The sequence below is a fragment of the Dermacentor silvarum genome, chromosome 2 (assembly GCF_013339745.2).
Source record: "Dermacentor silvarum isolate Dsil-2018 chromosome 2, BIME_Dsil_1.4, whole genome shotgun sequence".
Classification (NCBI taxonomy): domain Eukaryota; kingdom Metazoa; phylum Arthropoda; class Arachnida; order Ixodida; family Ixodidae; genus Dermacentor; species Dermacentor silvarum.
In genome coordinates this window covers 92,238,324-92,259,736 of record NC_051155.1, presented here as the reverse complement: position 1 = coordinate 92,259,736, position 21,413 = coordinate 92,238,324, and the positions used below count along the sequence as shown (strand labels likewise).

The 21,413-nt window shown below is 49.4% G+C and overlaps 1 protein-coding gene across 1 annotated transcript in view; it reads right to left on the bottom strand.

Moving 5' to 3' along the window:
- Positions 1–21,413, bottom strand: part of LOC119440223 (endothelin-converting enzyme 2) — a 36,204-nt gene that overhangs the window by 4,482 nt on the left and 10,309 nt on the right. Inside the window, exons 4-6 of the mRNA XM_037705151.1 lie at positions 14,435–14,695; positions 7,481–8,134; positions 8–163 (exon numbers count right to left, since the gene is read on the bottom strand). Coding sequence (XP_037561079.1) covers positions 8–163; positions 7,481–8,134; positions 14,435–14,695 — 1,071 coding nt within the window. The remainder of the gene's footprint in view (positions 1–7; positions 164–7,480; positions 8,135–14,434; positions 14,696–21,413) is intronic.

Genomic DNA, 21,413 nt, shown 5'->3' with positions numbered 1-21,413 from the left:
CCATCACCGGGAAATCCTGGTAGAGCACAGTCAGCTTGCCTGGGTATGCGCTGATTCCTGTGATCCATATGGTGCGCTCGACGTCCGACACGCGGATCCTGAAGTCGCCTTTCGATTTGTCGTCCATCCAGGTCGTGTTGTCGGTGAGAGCCAGCATGGAGTCCTGCAAAAGCGGGACTTGTAACGTGAGTCTAGTTCCACTTACACACCTGACCCAAAGCTACACAGTTCAGCGGCTCACGTCCCTCGGGCCACAAGGCGTGCCTTTGGACTGAAGTCAAATAAAAACTTCATTCTAGTCAACGTATCAGAACCGCACTTTCGATCAAATGTATGCTTCGTGAGACAGAATTGTTTAAAGTTAAACAAATCGCCTATACATCTGAAACTCTTCAAACGTGCATTATAATAGGAAAATTACGCTACAGAAGAATTCACCAAAAGTAGAGTTGCAATAAATGCATTAGTTCCGCACACAAAGGAGTGCGCATTGTGTTAATATATTTCTGAAAAATGCTAGCCAAACGCAACCGTTGACCCCTTTAATAGGCTTATAATAACGTTGTTAACTGACAATCCAGCATACTGCTGGAAAGGGACATGATCGTATTCTTCACATAGGTCGGCATACTCACTCACGAGCACATTGACTCAAAGTCCCACCATACTGATACACAGGAGTGAGATCGAGCTTTAGCGAGTGACGAAGGTTGTGAATGGACAAGAGTGTGAACGGGGCGTGCGCGCTGGGGGCTTTCATTGGGCGTATGACGGTGAGGGACTGCCGTTAAAGATAAGCGGACGTGAGTGTGTATGCGAGTGTGTGCCGGTGAGTGGGAGTTTACGCACGTGATTGGGTGCCGGTGAATCGAAGCGACTGTAAACGCGATTGCCTGTGGGCATGAGTAGGAACGTGAGTGAGTGCACGTGAGTACGAGTGAGTTTATAACGTACAAAACATATTGGTGAGTCACTGAGTATCCGTTTAATCTGACAACGTACGGTTGTTCGATGTAAACCCGGAGAGAAGAAATTGGCTAAGTGTGAAAATTCAGTAAAAGAAATCGGCAGTTTTCACGGGAAAGAAAAGATTGCACTTGACAGCACTACAGAGACTTTCCTTCAGGCGTTAAAAGAGTCCATCGATGGGGTTGTCCACACAACGACCGCCCGGAATCCTCATAAACAAAAAGAAAAAAAAAGAACTTCACGTTTAAGTGCCGTGCTACATCGAACTTCTGCCACTTTGTGTAGAATGCTCTCTGAAAATAGTTGAACTAGACTTTTTGTTTTGTTTTACCTGTGCAAAAATATTTTGAACAGTTCCGCATGTTTATTTATTCTCTAACCTGCTCCGCAATATCGCAATCTCACTGTTCAATTAAGCATCGCTTCGTATCACCGGTGTAAACTGTTAAACTACGTGTCAGGCATCATTGATGAAAGAACTCACCGAGAGGTGGATGGAAACTATGGAAACATACATCATCTATTGCTTAAGCAGATAAGCTTGCGATCCGATAGTACACGCCTTTCTTAACAACTCGTTTTAAGGCCTGCTCAAGGGGAGTGATGAACGTTGAATTCAGCGTTGATAAGCCAAGTCCACTGCTAAAGCTGAACTTATGTTGTTTCGTGGTATCAAATAGGGTTGAAGTTGTAACACGGGCACCAACGAGTGTAATACTTTTGTACAGTCAATTAAGCGGATGTATTGTATTGAACTTAACGTGATGAAGTGCCGCCCGATGCACGGTATTGGCGAGCTCTGAAATTAATAAAAACGATGTCATTGCTGCTGTAGGTAAAGGTATCGGCCACCAGTGCTTTATACCCTGATAGTCAGATAGTACGCAGAAAGTTTGGTTCAGTAACGAAAATGTAGTGAATATTGTTCCTAGTTAATAAAGCCACCGACTTCATGAATCACCTATTCGGTTCTGCGTTTAGTAACCCGGAATCTAACAGTAAGGTCGTTTTATGCCGATGAAACAGTCGCAGTTTCACCCGAAAGGCAAATCATTGACAGCGATAAGTATTAAACAAGTATGCGAATTAAAGTTAGTATGTTGTCTCCCGCATAAATTGCAGTAAAAGTGGCGTTCAAGTAAATGAACCACCGTGGTATAATACCAATATGCGCACAGGCAAACACGAACAGATATCACTCGATCACCGCGAACAGGCGCTGTTACAAAGCTGACGTATGAAGACCGCCGGAAGAGGGGAGCGAACGGTTCTTTCAGCTTCTTGCCCCTTCAGCGCTTCTCCGAAACTTAAGGTTAGGTTATAGTCCGGCGTAGCCTGCGCAGCAACCAGCGAGCTTCGGTCAAAGTCCGCCCCGTCCTGCCCGCTGCGCTTACACTCTGTTCAAATGCACAGCTTTTTATAGTCTAGCGTTACCTGGTCATTGCTCGACAGCGACGGACCTCGAGCTTTTGCACACAGCAGTAGCAAATGGATAGATTCTAGGCGCGCGCTCCTCCGGGTACGGGTGTCGGTGCTGCGTGCCGCAACCGTGATGCGCAGGCTCGCCTATTTAACGTGTTTTGCCTAGAATCGAGATTCGCGCACGCGCAGCTGGTGCCTCTGCCGCCGCAGCTCTGATCATGCCGGGCAAAAAGGCTACGGGTTATACATACACGTGGATCATTCTGGCTAACGCGAGCATCGGAGTGCGGCGTAAACAAAGCGCATGCTCTATCTCGACTTGAGCGCCGCGGAGACGCGCCCACGTATGCCGGTTACGAGAGCCACGTTTCGCGGACTGGACCATAAAGGGTTCACCTCTCCTCAATGCCACGAAACGACGTTACGTCGGACTATAAAGTGGCCTTTAGCATTGCGCGACCTCTTAAGGGGCTCCTCACCAGGCCACGCAGCAAATTTTGGTTATACGCTGGAAGTTGTTACGTGCCATCTAAGGAGTGTTCTACTACAAGAATGCTTCAATTGATATATCAGGGACAGAAATATGTGAAGTGCCGCGAATATATGATTTCAGTAGGGGAGCGTCACCGCTGACATAGACACTCTCTCAACTTGCCTCGTCTGGCCTCCGCAAACGAAATCCTTTCCCTTCTTTCTTTCTCTCTCTCTCTCTCCCTCTCGCGCGCGCGCGTTTTTGCCGAGTGGCGCACATTCAGGGAGGGCCTCGCGTGCGGATTGTTGCGGTTGTCTCGTTTCGCGCGTCGGATGATATCGCGCACTCTCTACGAGAACACCTGATTAGCGGTATTAGTGCCACAATCACGAGCACTGAGGCAGGCGCGAGATGATAAAAGAGTATGATCGCGGTGCTGGAACATGGTAGAAAACTATATAGTTTCGTTTTCTCCGCGCACGACTGCACGACGTGGGAACAACCAGACGAAACGGTAGTACATCTCTCTCTTGGTACTGTACGAAGGGAAACAATTACAGGGAGATTTGGTTTCTATGTTTATAATTTTTCTAAGCGTTAATTCGTCTATTGAAGCAACACACTAAACAAATATTTGATGTTGCCTCGAATAATTACCGAAGTCACGTGTCCCTGTGAGTGACCTCACAGCACTGCCATGTACATAGGCGCACTTGCGCATATACGTTACCTCTCCGGCCGGGAGCGCGGCGTCCGCGAGGACAAAGGCAAACGGCGTTTCATTTGAAATTTGAGCTCTTTCCGCGGCGCGTAGGGACGTAATACTTAGCAGGCATTATCGTTAGCGTGCAATGTATATATTGCGCTTGTCCACTAAAAATGGCAAGACCTGGTGAGGGGCCCTTCAAACTAGATGTGATTTAAAACGAATCGCCGTTAAATGCACTCGCCGTAGATTACTTCCAGGGTTGTGCGCGCCCAACAGCTTGGACAGTCATGCGCAGGCACAGACGAGATAGACGAGGAGACGCGTGTTCACCTGCCCCATAGCAGGTGCTTAATGAAGTAATCACATGCTCAACTCCCCCCTGGCACCATTCTTCCGTGCGGTCACATATGAAGCGCGCGGCAGGATGGCAGACATCAAGTCAGCATCTTTCTATGCTCACCCTCGAACGATTTTACCCACACTCACAGCACACAGGGCGAAAGCGCAATAGGATGTTATCGCACTTGGACTGCATGCGAGACGTCACTGCTCCGCCGACGGTGAAAATTCGCTTAGAGTATTCATATAATTGTTACCGCCATGAAATAGGCGCTTTATTTACAATATTGCAAAACCACTGTAGAGGGCGAGCAATGTGGCTTCTCAAACGAATACAAAACAATACAATGCAATACAAAACAATTTATTTCTATCAATACAGTACCGTGGAGTAGGGCCCGGAGAGGCGGGGGGGGGGGGGGGGGGGGTGCGAGAGCGCTTGACTGAGAATTCGTGCGGATACACAGGAGCTACAGAAGTAACCGCAGTCGAGGGAGCCGGACTAGTTTTGATCACCTGTGCGTCGCTAACGTGCACCGAAAGGTTACTGCACCGCCATCATCTGTAGATTTCGGTCCCTCGCAAGAGCGGCTGCCGTGGTCGAGGATCGCACCCGCCTCTTGAGCAGCACAGCGCAATAGCAAGTGACGCACTCTACTTTCTGCGTGTGCGAGCCGTGATTCAAAGAGTGGGAATATTGAGAATTAGCAAAGATAGCGCGACGAGAGAAACGCTACAATGCTTTTACAGCCAGAATGTTTCAGAAGAATGTTCCAGCGACACTTTGATTTTCTCATACGCCTCGGAGCTTATAATTAAAGCGTGAATTTGGGCGCCCCTCTAGGCAATTTAAATTTTAATGGCTGGTTTGTGTGTCATGTATGCAATCCACACAGAACAATATTTAGTGGGAAGTAGCGCTCCTCCCTGGTTGTCTCTCCCCTGTGTGTGCATGTGTATGTGCGTGTGTGTGTTTATCTGCGTCTGTGCGTACGTTTGAGTGCATATCTTTGTGTGAGAGTGTGTGTGCTTGCACGTGTATACATGAGTTTGTGTGCGATTGCTCGACTGTGTGTGCGTCTGTTTATGTGCGTGCCTATGTATGAGTCTGCGTGGATGTATGTTCCAGTGCGTGTGTGTGCGTGTGGGTGTACGTGCGGCATGTGTGGGTGTGTGTTGTGCGCATAGGTCGACAAAATATCGAGAACTCCCTCAGCTTCATTCACTAAATATACTTTTGCTTAGGGCTCATTTGGACCTAGCCTCACCAAAATTCTATTCAGCAGGGCTCACTCGGACTCAGGATTACCAAAATTCTTCTAGGCCGGGCTCACTCGGAAGCACCCGAATTATATTCAGCTCGACTTGAATTCACCGGTACTAGCTTACCCAAGTTTACAAGCGAATGTAATCATTCATGACCTGCGGCCATAGGCACTAACATTGTCTACAACCACGGTTAGTCATACACAGTTCCGTTGATTCTCACTGATCTGCGCTAACACTGACTGACATCCACGTTTACATGCACTTCCAGTGAAACGAGTTCATACTCAATTACTCATGTCCGCTCGCTTGCCCGCACTCGCTCCCGTTTGTAGTCAAGAGAGAGAGAAAGAGAGAAAGTGATAGTGAGTGAGCGAGAGTGCGTGCTGCGTGCGTGTCTGTGTGTATGCGTGCGCACCCGTGAGATGTTTGATAACTTTCACTCATCGTGCGTACTATTGTAATGCCCTGAAGTATAATTTCCAATGTTTTATAATCCATCCAAAGTCATACATTCGATAAGCCAACGACAGCCATTGCGCAAGTCTCTCGTCACGTTTTATTTTGCAGTGATACATAGTCATTTTACATATGGTATTGCTGCATGGGCAAATGCAAATAGCCAAATACGTATGAATGTCACCTCTCATCAGTACATATCGACAATCAAGCATTTCGTTTAATTCATGGCCAATGCTGCATTTATAACGCCAGCGCACAACTGCGTGCGAATAACAGTTTACCTGCTCGCAAGCTATTGAATTACAGCCCTGGCACTTATGTTCTGTAAAAAATCGAGAAAGAATTACGTCATGAAGTTATTATTATCCGTCTGCTAAAGAACAATGATTGCACAAAATTTGCGCATAATAAAAAATTTATGCTACCGAAAACAAATAGCTACTATGGAAAAATGACATCTGCTTGTTCAGTTATTAGGTCAAAACCAATGTGGTAATATTATTCTAATTGGCACCGTCATTTCTTCTATTCAAAAGTGTCATTCAATCATTTCTTTTGCATAGGTTCTTTTTGTTAGTGCCTTTCAAGTTGTTTTTTTACAGCGAAGCTGTTAAGGGCTAGATCCCCCAGGATCATGTCCGCGTGTAGAAAGAAACACTATCATCAGCATTTCGGCTCCATGTGCGTGGTGGCTTCCTGCCGGTTGTGCCTTAGCACAGGTGCCAAAACGTATGAATAACATGACTGATAGGTCATGACATCAATAAGATCACAATGGTCGTCAGATACGGCAGAAAACTAGGTGGGGTGATGACGTTAGGAAATTTGCAAGCGCAAGTTGGAATCAGCTAGCCCAAGACAGGTGTAATCGGAGATCACAGGGAGAGGCCTTCGTCCTGCAGTGGACATAAATATAGGCTGATGATGACGATGATGATGAATCACGTGGGGCGCAAAACCGCACCGGATATCTGAGTATGAGCAAGGGTTATGTGGGTACGCGGGTATGATCCAGGGACAAGAAAGAAGGAAGGAAGGAAGGAAATAAATAAAGAAAGAGAAAAAGAAGGTAAGAAAGAAATCACGTGTTATGCATACCCGCGTTAGATATGTGGGTATGAGCCACCGAGAGCAGGAACGGAGGGATATCACAGGATCCTGACGCTGTCGTGCAGTGTGCCGCGGCTATCAACGCTGTGGCTCATACGCTAGTCTATGACGATGGGGCGGACTTGGCGCAGCAAACGCACTACTTGGCCATCGCGCCGGGCGACAACAAGACGTCGGCGTCCTTGCTCTTTGACGAACATGCCGAAGACGCTCAATATAATCAATAATGACACTATATAAATTCACTATAGCAATATTCCCTACAGCAGACCCACCATATTCACAGCTTTGCTGGCTTCCATCTTCACACTAGTGGAAGGCCTCTGAAATTTTTTTGTTCCTAATAGCACTTCGAAGAGAGTGTGTTCTTTGACATTGTCTTCTAAAACAGTTTAATGCTTGCCGGTATTATCTATGCATATATTCACATGCGCATTTGCGTGCATTTATCACTCAGTTGCTTATTTAATTTCAGTGTAGTTTTTTTTCTTGCGCTGTACAATTAGATTGTCTAGGTCGCTCTTCCAAATGTATGTTTTTGCATTCTTTTTACGTTTTCTAGTCTTTGTTGCTGCTATATATTTTTATATAACTAAGCGTTCCGTTACAGCCGTTAACTATGAGACACTTGGCTATTTATTATGGTGCTACCTTGTAACTTTTCAATGAACATAATAAACATTTGATTCTGTAAAGAAAAAGAAGAAAAAAAAGAAGGTGTCGTCGTTCACCTGGATGGAGGTGAGGAAAGAGCTCACAGCGCCCCTGGTATTCACGTCGACTACCTCGAAGAGGTAGCGGCCACTCATGGCGAAGGCGTACGTGCGCTCGACTAAGTTTGAGCAGGCCACGCGGCGCGCCTCTTGCAACGCCTGTTTGTCCGTCTCGCCGAAGGTTATCTCGGCTATCTTGTCGTCCACGACCCAGCCAAAGAGCTCGACGAACTTCCAAGCGATGAACGTGGTGACGGGCAGCCGGAACAAGCTAGGGTCAAGGAGCCTGTTCAGCACGTCCAGCACCCGCCTGTCCGTAACGAACAGCGTCGAGGAGCTGCTAAAGGAGATGTTGTGTTGGCCGAAGTGCTTGTTCACGGTCGAGAGCCAGTGCGGGGCGTCAATGTTTGGCGCGTAAATTTGGATGTCCCGAAAGGCGAACTTGAGCCACGGGTATTTGTTCGTGACCAGGGGCTCGTGGAGAGGCGCCGTTTCTCGGGCAATTTCCTCACGGAAGCGGGGAAACGCGGCGATCACGTCGGTGGCATTTCCGAACCCCTTGGCCAAGTGGTGCCGCAGGTACTCGGAGAAGGCCGGTCCCGTCTGCTCCGAGAGGCTGAAGTACTGCGACAGCGAGCCGGGGTAGAGCAGCAGCATCCACTTCCCGTGCGCCTGTCGTGCGCACGGCAAACACGAAAATGAGCGTCCACGGTATCATTGGTAACTTCTGTTTCTTTTCTCTTTCTAGGGGGGTCACAATGTCTCCAGGATGTGGGCCAAGACACTCGATTGTTAGAGCAAAAAGGTCGCTAGGTTATGATAATGCTGCTCGAAGTATTGTCTTTTGTATGCTCTATTCGACCTTAGACCTCTTAATTATTTTATTTTATAACTACAGCAAAGACATGCAGCAGTTGGAATTGCGCCTCTTGGCGATAATTGTGCAAGCATGGCGTCAGTCTTTCAGAGCATGGCGTCACCATTGCTCTGAAAACAACATTTGAGAAGTTGAACAAGTAATAATAAATAAATGTGTAATCAGGCGAAGTAAAAAATATAATCTGACTTGCTACAAGTGACAGCAAACAACATTACCTTAGTTCTGTCCAGCTACGTAGCATCTACATATTTCTTAAATTTTGGCCACAAGTTACGTGTGACACATGGTATGCGTGCTTGAGTGCAAGTAAAAATCTATTGCAAGACAGCGCTCGGTCTACTTTTTTATCCTCCTGTGAGTGGTAATTTTTGAGCTGGTTAGGTAATATGGATTCGGGAACGGAAAGAGCCAATATATAATGTGCATGCTACCCCTTGTGACGTAAACTGTTTCATATATAAGTATTCCTATATTAAATTAGTTAAGGCGCCCCACGCTTTTCAGTTTTTATTTCGATGGTTTAACGGGTTACAATATCTGTATAAGGCAAAAAAAAAGACAAGTCAGAATTGTCATGTCAGTACTGCTTTACAGAACAGTGATCCGCTTAGTGTTCCGTCTAGAAACGTTCATCTCGCGTATGCGCGACAAGCAAGGTTGACATTTCGGTTGAGCTTGGCCAGGAGTGACCGCGATGACTGAGAGGCTGACGCCGGACTCATCGCGGGCTTTTCGCAAGGAGTCCGGAATTTTTGTAAGACGCCTGTTAGAACTCTTCAATCTTTCACTAGCACTCTCCCACCTTGGTGGCTTAGCGGCTGTGACATTGCTCTGCTTAGCATGAGGTCGCACGGTCAAGCCCTTGCCGCTGCGGCGAAATTCGAAGGGGCGAAATACAAAAACACTGATTAAAACATATAATTCTGAGGTTTACGTGCCAAAAGCGTAATATTGGTACATTATACCGCCGTGACTTTGATCCCCACGACCCTGACCTTCTTCTCGTCACCCCATCAAACCTGCGTTCGACTGTCCTCCGCAAACTTCACGATGCTCCCTTGGCTGGGCACTTCGGTGTCTCGCACACATACGACCGTGTGCGCCGTCGCTTCTTTTGCCCGGGTCTCGCCCGTCTCATACAGCGCTACGTTGCCGCTTGTGAGCCCTGTCAGCGTCGGAAGAAGCCATCCGCGCTTCCAGCTGGATGTCTCCAGCCAATCGACGTCTCGCCCAAACCCTTTTTCCTAGTTTGTATAGACCTTCTGTGGCCGCTTCCGCTACCGGGCTCCGGAAATAAATGAGTCGCCATCGCTACCGATTACGCTACGCCGTACGTCATCACCAGAGCCCTCCCGACAAGTGGCGCTACTGACATCGCTGACGTCCTACTCTACAACCTCATTTCAATGCACGGTGCCCCGCGCCAGTTACTAACTTACCGTGGCCGTAGCTTTCTCCCGGCAGTCGTCGAAGACATTCTCTGCTCCTGCTCGATAACACACAAATTCACCACGCCTTACCATCCACAGACCAACGGCCTCACGGAGTGCCTCAACCGGACCGTCACCAACATGCTTTCGAAGTTCGACTGCGATTTTCATTTACCATATCTGACGTTCGCTTATAGTTCATCGCGTCACGACCCCTCCGGCTATTCACCATTCTATCTCCTCTATGGCCGAGAACCCGCGTTGCCGTTGGACACCTTGCTGCAATCGCCCCCACGTTCTGCCACTGAATATGCCCGCGACGCGATCGCACGCGCCGACCATGCACCGCAGCTCGCCCGCACCCGTCTATATTGGCCTCACAGGAGCATCAGTGACACCTCTACGATTGCCACCATCGCGCCATGCACTTTTCTCCGGGTTCTCTGGTGCTTCTCTGGTCACCCATCCGCCGTGTGGGCCTATCCGAAAAGCTACTGTCGCGTTACACCGGTCCATACCGTGTGGTGCGACAAGTGACCGATGTGACATATGAAATCATCCCCGCCGACCCCACAGCGTCGTCGTCAGCTGCAAGTGACATCGTTCACGCAGCGATACTCAAGCCCTATCACACACCTTTCACCGCAAATGTGTAGCTTAAGCAACGGTACGATGCTTCTACCGCCGGGGGTGATGATACGGAAAAGCCGCCACAGTGCAGCTGCAGTGAAGAGGAGGAAGACGACGTGTTCCTGATTGGTATAGCGTCGCCATCTTGGCCACCGTTAGCCTATGTGTAAATATATTGTAAATAGACTTGTACATCAGCTACACGTAACAATATGATTACGTGGCACGTTGTAGTGGAACACTCCCGATTAGTAAGGGAACAAACAGCGCTAGGACGGGACGAAGTGAGTAGACAGACAAGGCGCTGAACTAACAACCACTGGTTTATTTTTCTCGCTGAAACTGTGCTTTGTATATGTTGCTTTGACAGCAATAAACCAGTGGTTGTTAGTTCAGCGCCTTGTCTGTCTACTTACTTCGTCCCGTCCTAGCGCTGTTTGTTCCCTTACCAATGATGTACCAACCAGCCCAGAGAAGCACACTCCTTCAGTACTCCCGATTAATTCTGACCATCTGCCGTTTTCTTTAGGGTGCACCCAATGCAGGGTACATGATGCTTTTGCATTTCGTCCCCATTGAAATGCGGCCACCGCGGCTGGGCTTTTATCCCGCATTCCGCTAGCAGCACAGCGCCACCACAAAGCCACAGCGCCACGACAGCGGGTAAAAAAAAGTATCGCAGTTTCGTCCAAAAGCCAAGCAACAATTTCGATAGCAAATTAGTAGAGAGCTATTCGGAGTAGGGATAGTAGTTTTATTGGCTGCCTAACTTGGACGCATTCACTTACTAACTGAATTAACAAGCGTGGTGTCAGCGCGCGCAAGCAAGCATGCATAGATCACACTCGGTGACCGCAGACAACTACTGTCAAAACGCTGGAAGCAAGCGCAGCCGCCGCTGCGAGTGAAGGTTCGTGCGGTCTATCGCTTCAACGGAAACTGAGCGGCCGAATGCAAAGCGCATACAAAGGTCAAAGCCGTGTGGAGATCGCTTTCAAGATACGGTGCGCGCGACAACATCGACAGCCCGTACCGGCGCAAAGTACAAGCGCGGTTGTTGGAAGAGTAAAAGCAGCCGAACGCCTCCCTCCTGCGCTGCCTTCCCGCATTCCCCCTTTCGCGTGGGAGATTGAGTGGCCAGTTCCCTTTGCGCCCGGTTGCAAGATACGCATTTGGTGCCACATCGCAGTGCCGCCCCCCCCCTCCCTCTCTCCCCTACCCCTACGGCCTTTCGCGTGACACAGGTGCTCTCCGCCGTGCATTCACTCTCCGTGATAGCGCGCGTCCCCCGCGCGCTTTAACTCGCACATACGGCGCGCGGCGACGATTTTATCGCCCTTGGACTCTATGCGGAAGCTCACGGCGACGCTGACGGCACAAATCCGCTTGAAGTGTCCATATAATTGCTATCGCACTAAAACGCCTGTACATGTGCCGTCCATTGGGCGTACGTTAAATATCCCCAGGTGGTGAGAATTAATCTAGAGTCCCCCACTATGGCGTCCCTCATAAGCAGATTGTCATTTGGGCAAATAAAACCAGAGGTCTTCATTTTTTTAACATTAGCGTTCGCATAAGACAACAGCGCTGACTGCTGTGTCTTTTCTTGCGTACATTCTTTCGAGTGTAACGGGAAATTAAGCTAGTTAGATGTCATTTATCTTGCAATATGTCGAGTACAACCGATAACCACAGGACAACACACGCCAGACCACATTGCGCTCGGTTGCCCTTTAATGATGTGTTTTCCCGCGGTTCTCAGTTATATTCGGCATGTTACAAGATAAAGCATCTTCTTTCTTACAATTCTCGAGCGCTGCAGACTAGGAGTCATGATTTAACTGGCAAGACAGTCCCGCCTCGGTAAATCCACCTAATGGGCCAATCCTTCTCAAGGGCAACGTTTCGCCAACGTCCAGCAAGCATCTGCAGAAGCTCGTTTAGAAGGCAGCGCGTAACACGACGGAAAAAACGGGACATGAAAATGAAACGTTAGAAGTGGCTTGAAAATAGTTTGTGCTGCTCCATTATTTGTGTTCATTTTCTTTCTCGGAAGTCGTTCATCACAAAAATATTGGTTTTAGCCGTGATGTACCATCCAAGAACGCTTGGTAAAAATTAGGGCAAGCAACTGAAAAAATTTGCGTAGCTTGCGCAGGAGGCGCAATGCTAAAGAGACAGGGGAGCTGATGGGCACCTAGCTAGTCCTGGCTTTTGGGCTAGGCTAAGGACTACCAAGTCAGCCTCAGCATTTTCCGGAATTTATGGATTATTGATCGATAATTGATTAGCTATTGATTGGATATCGCAAGGTATTGGCCACGTATTTGGGCTAGCGCAGTCGGGGACGGCAGAAAACTAGGTGGTGCGATGAAGTTAGGAAATTTGCAGGCGCAAGTGGAAATCAGCTAGCGCGAGATAGGGGTAATTGGAGATCACAGGGACAGGCCATCGTCCTGCAGTGGACATAAATACAGGCTGATGATGATAAAGCACCAGCAAGTCATCCTCAGTATTTTCCGGAAATTATTTAGTATTGATCGGTTATCGATTAGCTGTCGCAAGGTATTGATCATGCGTGTGCTGCCATAAATTGCCTCTGCTCGACTTTGAACAGCGACGCTGTTTAAGCCAGCCGGAATTTGTGGTTCGTAACAAGAAACTATCAAGAAATAAATAAAAATAAACTTTCTTGCCGAGGCAGGACTCGAACCCGCGTACCACGGTCCCAAGGCGAGCTTCGTAAACACTAGGCTATACAGCCACTTTTTTTTTCTTTATTGAAGGCCATACAGCCACGCTTGCAGAACATGCATTTATGGGAACCATACGATTGATTTCGAGCGTCGTCGTATTCGTCCACAGATGGCGTGTTCGCACGCTAGTGCTCTGCGAGGGGAAGAAGAGGTTTTGCGCGCAATCCTCGGGAAAGAGATAAAGAAAATGAGAGCGAGAGAGACGCATTCACGGAGCGGGTCTTTTGGAACGCTTTGTTGGAATTGCAAAGCGGTGAAACGCGGTGTCGGTGTTGCAAGCTGCGCAATGCAACGCGCAGGGGCGGCCGTAAGTCGGAGACGAGCGAAAAAAAAATTATCATCATCATGAGTAGCAAGATGAAAAGTTCGTGCGCACTTCCGGAAAATGCTGAGCTACGATCACCCAGCTTCGCTGTTTCAAGCGTTGCGCGGCCGAGTGCAAGGTTAAGCGTTTTTTTCATCCGCACAAATGTTGAAGGATTGACGGCTTGAATGTACCAAACCAACTCGGGGACTATGAGTGGCTGGAGTGGAGGGTACCAGTATAATTTTCACCACATGAGGTTGTTTAACGCGTGGCTAAATCCAAGTACACGAACGTTCTTGCACTTGGCCGCCACAGAAATGCAGCCGCCGGAAATTGACACCGCGATCTTGTGCTACGCAGCACAACGCCACTAAGTTACCGCGGCGACGTATAGCCTCCGAAGACCCCTTGTACATTACATTGCACCATTGCCTTCTACTCTTTTTTTTTTGGGGGGGGGGGGGGAATTCACGCGGAAGTGATTACGCGAAATATTCATTCTCGGTACGAAGTACGGTCCATGTGTGACTGTAAAGAAGTGATTTACTCATATCCTTGTCAACCGCTTCCGAGAAATGTGACACTAAATTTATCGATGTCTATGTGTGGTACCCGACGGACGAAAGCAACCTCGAGGTGTGTTTACAAATTACTGACATGGCGTCAAAAATAGCGGACGCGGGAGCAACATGGAAATGTAGTACACGTAGTTCAATCTTCAACTCTGCGTTTAAGCAATTAAATGCAGTTTTTACTATAGCAAACATGAGGAGATGATGGAGATAGTGGAGAAATGGAGACGCAGCTTTTGTCATCTAACCGTGGTGTTTAAATTTCTGCAAAAATTGATTTTTGAAGTTCGTAACATAACAGTAGACAATAAAAACCACCCTGAAGAGTGATTATATCCCATAGTTGTGTCCGAGTCTCAGGAGGATATGTGAATGTAAAAAGGGATGGCGCAAAGACCTGTTCCCTGTGCGGTGCCATCTCGAAAAGGAAGTTCTGATTCCAGTTCACTCCGAGGTCGACCAGCAGGTCCAGTGGGTCAACGCCGTCCACGTGTATTGCGGAGATGAACAACTTGTGCTCGTGCATGAAGTGCTTGAGCCTCCTCACGTTGTCGGTGGCGTAGGCCGCGTCGTGCGCCTCGACGCACGAGATGTACATGTCGAAAGCCTTGCGCGTGCCCTTGTTACGACTCTCCGGCGGGTGGTGGTTGGCGGTTGCCTGCATGGATGATGGAACACGTCGCGATCTCGTCACTGAGACAGTGAAGTGGCACAGATAATTGGCTAGCAAGGCTGGGAAATTGTCTAATATAATTGGCTATTCATTTTCATATGCCTCTGCTTCGAACACTTGTCGTGGTGTCATTAATTTCGCTCACGCAAATATTAGGATACTGAACGGTGCAGTTTGCGTTCGTGACATAGTATAGTCTTCAGGCGGCGCATTCGACTCATTCTTCATCAACGACGTGAACGGACTTCGAACTTGTAGGGCATTTACAAATATCAAAAATAATTTCCTGGTTGTGCTATTAAAGTAATTGAAGTAGAATCTTGCCATTGCAGAAGTCGAGCCCGTGGACCCCACATTGCAGGAATTCAGATCCTGCCACTCTTTCGTGAAATACGCTGTGAAATCTTTAATTTGTGTATTTGTTTGCTAATTTTCATGCTTGCCGTTAATTACAAGAGAAAGTGGGTCAAAAGCTCAATACAGGAAGCCTGACAAGAGCCCTTGTGCCAGATATTTCTAGCGAACAATGTGCAAAAGTTAAAATATTACGTGCCAAACCGTTCCGGTAACAGAAATTGCAGGTGTAGCATGCGATTAGTATACATGCAGAGGCCAGGCTTGCACGAATAACAAAACTCGTGTACAAAACTTCTATGAACGAGAGCAGTGTGTATGTAGTAAGAATGTAAGACTGGACGTGTTGGTTAAGCATATTCAGAATAGCGAGGCGCGAAGACGATGACGGACAAAGTGGGAGAAAACACACATACACGCACGGGTGCCTGTGTTTTCTCCCACTTTGTCCGTTGTCTTCTTCGCGCCTCGCTCTACAGAACCGTATGTATGAAGCGCATATTGTGAATTCAATTCTGTGCAAACAAATACGGGAATATGGAACACGTTGATGTAAAAAGATCAAAGATATTTTCAACAAATCAATCATTATTGTTTCGTCTATTTCACGGACAGAGGAACCGCGAATAAAAGCTGCCGTTTGGAAGCTTGACGAGCCCGCTGCGCCATCACAATGGCTCACAGCAGCGCCGACAATTATATCACCAAGGGGCAGAAATAGTCAAGCGAAGGTGTATTTACACGTACTTACATATTGCAGCAACGTTGGATACACAAGATGGCTGCCCGAGCCAGCCGCGTGCTTTCATAGGCCAAATCGTCCTTCGTTGTTCATGGACACACCATGCTCCCCTGCTCCGTAACATCGCACCCCGGTCGGAAAGCCTCCGTCTCGGCGGTAGTATTTATGGGGGCGAAGTCGCGGCGAAATATTGTTTCAGCCTAGAGACGTGACGACATCAGTGGGAACAGGGGCAGACGATGAACGATAGTCCAGCGGGTAGACTTCGTAGTTTGCGTTAGAGCACTGCACGGGCTCGGGCTTACCCGAAAGCCCGGGCCCGGCCCGGCCCGTGGCCCGGGCCGGGCCGGGTAGAGGAGTTTTTTCACGGGCTCGGGCCGGGCTCGGGCACGGCGTGTGCTTTTTGACCCGGGCCCGGGCCGGGCTCGGCTTTTTTGACGCGGGCCCGGGCCGGGCTCGGGCTTTCTGCGAGTTATTCTCGGGCTTCCCAACTCTGAAAAACATGTATTTTTTGGTCTCGGGCCGGGTTCGGGCCGGGTTCGGGCCGGGTTCGAGTCGGGTTCGGGCCGGGTTCGAGTCGGGCTCGGGCCGGGCTCGGGCTTAAGGTAAAGGGGTGGCGGGCCGGGCCGGGCGGGTAACGTAGATTATTTCCGGGCCCGGCCGGGCCCGGGTCTCGCCATAAAAGTTTTGATTGGGCTCGGGCGGGCCGCCCAATGTAAAAACGGGCCCGGGCCGGGCTCGGGCCGCAAAAATCGGCCCGTGCAGTGCTCTAGTTTGCGTCGCCGAGCTGGCGCACAATCTTGTAAGGCTCTGTGAAGTGCAGTAGAAGTTTCTCAAACAATCCGATGCGGCGGGTTGGTGTCTACATAAGAACTATTGACCCAGGGGAGAAATGAACGTCCCGGTGGCGGCTGTTGTACTTCGTCTTCTGTGCAACCTGTGAGGCAGTGACCCGTGAACGGGCAATCTGGCGAGCTGTGTGAGCCCAGGTGAAGATGTCGCGGGTATACTCAGTCGGAATGTTGGACGCGGAAGGAAGAAGTGTGTCGAAGGGCAAAGTTGGGTAGCGGCCGAACAGCAGATAAAATGGAGAAAAGCCGGCGGTCTTGTGGCGGAACGAACTATATGCAAATGTTATGCAGGGTAACGAGTCATCCCAGTCACTGTGGTCCGGAGAAACGTACACGGATAGCATCTCCATCAACGTCCGGCTGAGCTGCTCAGTTAGTCCATTGGTCTGGGGGTGATAGGCCGTGGTTAGTTTGTGCACGGCAGAAGAGGAACGAAGATCTTCGACAACGCGGGACAAGAATGTGCGGCCACGATCAGTGAGCAGCTGCCTCGGGGCGCCGTGATGGATTAGGACGTCATACAGGAGGAAATCCGCAACGTCCGTAGCGCAGCTTGTCAGGAATGCTCGTGTGATGGCGTAACGCGTCGTGTAGTCAGTCACGACAGCGACTCACTTGTTGCCGGTTTTAGACGTAGGAAAAGAGCCTAGGAGATCGATGCCGACGCGAAAGACTATTTCGGAAGGGACATGGATGGGGTGTAGGCGTCCAGCGGGGAATACAGCAGGTCGTTTGCGGCGCTGACAGAGTGCACAGGCAGCAACGTAGCGGTGAACAGAGCGATATAGGCCCGGCCAGTAAAAGCGGCGTCGTACGCGATCGTAGGTACGGGAGACACCGAGGTGGCCGGCGGTGGGCGCGTCATGTAGCTGCACAAGAACGTCTACACGAAGTTGTCGAGGCAGAACAAGCTAAAGTTCCGGTCATTCAGGGCGAAAATTACGTCGGCGCAGAACGCCGTCGCGGAGTATGAATGAGCTGATAGCGGGGTCGTGATCCACATGAAGCTACCCGATCGATGAGGGGCCATAGAGTGTCATCACAGAATTGTTCATTGCGAATGTCACGCAAGTCTCAAATCATATAGGACGCAAGCATCCGTGTCGTGGGCGTCATGGTCTGGACCGTCGACTGGGCGGTGACGGGAGAGACAGTCGGTGTCTTGTGTAAACCGCCAGATTTGTACAGAACATTAAAAATGCATTCTTGTAGCCGCAGAGCCCATCGACCCAGTCATCCAGTCGGGTTTTTCAGCGATAAGAGGCCTGCAGAGGGCATGGTGGTCAGTGATAACGAAAAATGGGCAGCCAAATAAGCAAGGGCGAAACTTAGCCACTGCTCACACCAACGCCAGGCACTCGGCGTTCCGTGATAGAAAACTTCCACTCTCTGTTCGTGAGAAGGCGGCTTGAGTATGCAATGACGCGCTGTACGTTGTTTTGCGACTGTACGAGAACAGCTCCCGTGCGATGGCCGCTGGTGCCTGTGTGAATTTTAATACCAGCGGATGGGTCGTAGTCAGCCAGAAAATGTGGAGCCGTTAGCAAGCGCACCAGGGTGGCGAAGGCTTCGGATTGCGCAGGGCCCCATGAGGAGGAAACATCTTTTTTGAGTAGGCCAGTGAGCGGGTGAGCGGTGTCGGCAATGTTCATGATGAAGCGACGGAAATGTGAGCATAGGCCAACAAAGCTTTTTGACATCTGCTGTGGATGACCATACGGCGAAGGTGTGAACGGTGCGAATCTTGTCGGGGTCGTGCTGAATTTCTGCGGCACTGACAAGGTGGCCGAGAGCAGTAATCTGGTGACGTCCAAAGTCGCACTTGGACGAGTTGAGTTGCAGGCCGGCACGTCGGAAAACAGCAGGAATGGCGGACAGACGCGTACGTTGACTCGCAAGTGTGGGCGAAAAAACTAATACGTCGCCGAAATAACAAGACAGGTGGATCATTTATATAGCTGCGAAGAAGAGAGTCCATAATTTGCTCGAAGGTAGCCGGGGCATTGCAAAGGCTGAAAGGCATAACCTTGAATTGATAAAGCCCATCCAACGTAACAAAAGCGGTGTTTTCGCGGTCCATGTCATCTACAGCGATCTGCCAATACCCAGAACGAAGGTCTATGCATGCGATGGTACTGGGCTCCATGCAGGGCGTACAAGGCATCATCAGTACGTGGCAGCGGGTAGACGTCTTTGCGCGTGATCTTATTCAGATGTGTGTAATCGACGCAAAAGCGCCAGCTGCCACCCATATTAACAAGGACAACTGGGGAAGCCCATGGACTATACGAATGTTCGATGACGCCTTTAGTCGGCATTTTGTCCACCTCGTGCTGTATAACTTGACGGTCGGCATCTGAAATGCGGTACGTCCGTCGGCGTATGGGATTGGCGTCTTCGGTATACATACGATGAGTGATCACTGACGTCTGGCCTAAGGGACGACCACTAAAATAAAAAAGTCGCAGTTTCACCCGAAAGGCGGACCATCAATTGCGATAGCAAATTTACTAGTAGAGTAGACGGAGTAAGGATAGTAGTTTTATTGGCTGCATAAACTTGGACACATTCGCTTACTAACTGAATTCAAAGCATGGTGTGAGCGCGCTCAAGAAAACATGAATAGATCACACTCGACGACCGCAGACCAGCACTGTCAAAACGCTGGCGTGTGCCAGCGCAGCAGGAGCAGTGACCGAAGGTTCGTGTGATCTGTCGCTCTAACGGAAACTGAGCGGCGAAAGCACAGCGCATACAAAGGTCAGAGCCGTGTGGAGATCGCTTTCAAGATACGGTACGCGCGACAGCCCTCAGCCGCGCAAAGTACGCAGTTCCTGGCAGAGTATATAGAAGCCGCGCACCCTCCCTTCCACGCTGCTTTCCTGCTTTCCTCCTTTCGCGTGGAAGATTGAGTCACCAGTTTCCCTTGCGTCCGGTTCAAGATACGCATTTAGTGCCGCAGCTAAACGTCGCCTCCCTCCCTCCCTACCCCCTACGGCCTTTCGCACAACCGGAGACGTCGTGTGTGCTCTCCGCCGTGCGTTCGCTCTCCGTGAAAGCGCGCGCCTCTCGCGCGCTTTTCACTCGCACATGCAGCATACGGCGCACGGCAATGAGTTTAACGCCATTGGACTTTATACGGAACCTCACGGCGACTACGACGGCAGGAATGCGCTTGGAGTGCCCATATAATTGCTATCGCAATAAAATGTCGCTATAAGCCTCCAAGACGCGGCGGCGTATGTCAGCAGCCTGCGTAGATAGAAGGTCAGTTGCGATCATCTTGCTTAGTTCGTCTGTTGCAGGGTTGGACTGATCGAACTTGCCTGCGGATGGTGGTGGACCTACTGCGTCTACCATCGTGACGTCACTTCTGCGTCGTGAGGGCACTGTTCCAAAACTGCGAGAAAAAAAAACAGTGGTAAGGTGCCCTGCGATGCTGACGCGAGCAGCACATCCCGAGCTCGGTGGGCATTCCTCCATCGGCGACGCACAGGGTTCGTGATGCGGCAAGTGTGAGGACTTCGCTCAGGTGGCGGCGCAATCTGGCACTCATCACAGAAAGTTGCGCACCAGTGTCGATCAACGCCGGAATGCTTATGCCATCGACTATAGCATCAATCAGGTTTTGTCGGGTCGCAAAGTGAGCAGAGGACTTGTAGGTCGAGTCGTCAGTGTAGCATCATCTCCGGAATCTGCAGCAAGTTAGTTCTCCGGCGAAGAGCGTCAGGAGATTCATGGGTGACGGCGGGCGACGAGCCTGAGGCGATAGGGGTGACGGCCGACGAGGTCGTGGCGAACGAGGACTGGTGACGGCGGAATGACGGCCGCGGAACTGTTCCATGTAACAGTAGCGTCGGCGTTAGGCGGTTCCTGGTCAAATGGAGGCAGGAAACGCAGTGGGCTCAGTCCGGAACTGGTAATAACCATTACAATTACATAAAAATAACACATGAGTAAAGATCACACCAAAATAAACACCTGATTGGAGATAGCATCGCTAACCGAAAGAAACATGCAGTTACGTTCTATAGCAATTGTTCTGACTGAAACAAGGAACTAAAATGATTTTCTTCGCCTGGTGCGTTTCACGAAATTGGAATTTCTTAATTTAGATGCTGTCTGCCATATTTGTTATTTGTGGTACCTTTACGACGGCTCTACCCTGACAACACTGTGTTCTTATTTAGGGGCTCTGCATTCCCAATTTTTTACGAGGGCGATTCAGGAAGTAATGCTTCCAAGCCCACTACTTTGTCAATAGTACTGCAAACATTTTGAATTCCTTATCATTAATGCAGTAATGGTCAAGCTATACAATGTCACTTGCCTCACCTTCCTACCTCTTCTCGTTCCAGAGTTATCAAGCAATCCATGGCAGCCAGTGGTGACGTCCGGATGAAACCGTGGGCTGTAATTGAATTTCGGACTGCGCAAGGTTGTGCGCCCATCAACATTCATTTTGGTTTTTTCACAGTCCTTGCCGCAAAGTGCTGATGTCAACACAGGCATTACCGTAAACTGCAGTCCGACGGCGATGAATGTTGATAGGCGCACAACCTTCCGCAGTCAGAAATTCAATTACAGCCCGCTGCTTCAACCGGACGTCACCCCTGGATGCCATGGTTTGGTCGTTTACTCAGGAACGAGAAGAAGGTGAGGCAAGTGACAGTATGTAGCTTAAACATCAGTGAATTAATGATAGAGTTCCAAAAGTTTGCAGTACTATTGGATCACCCTCATAAAATGCATTATA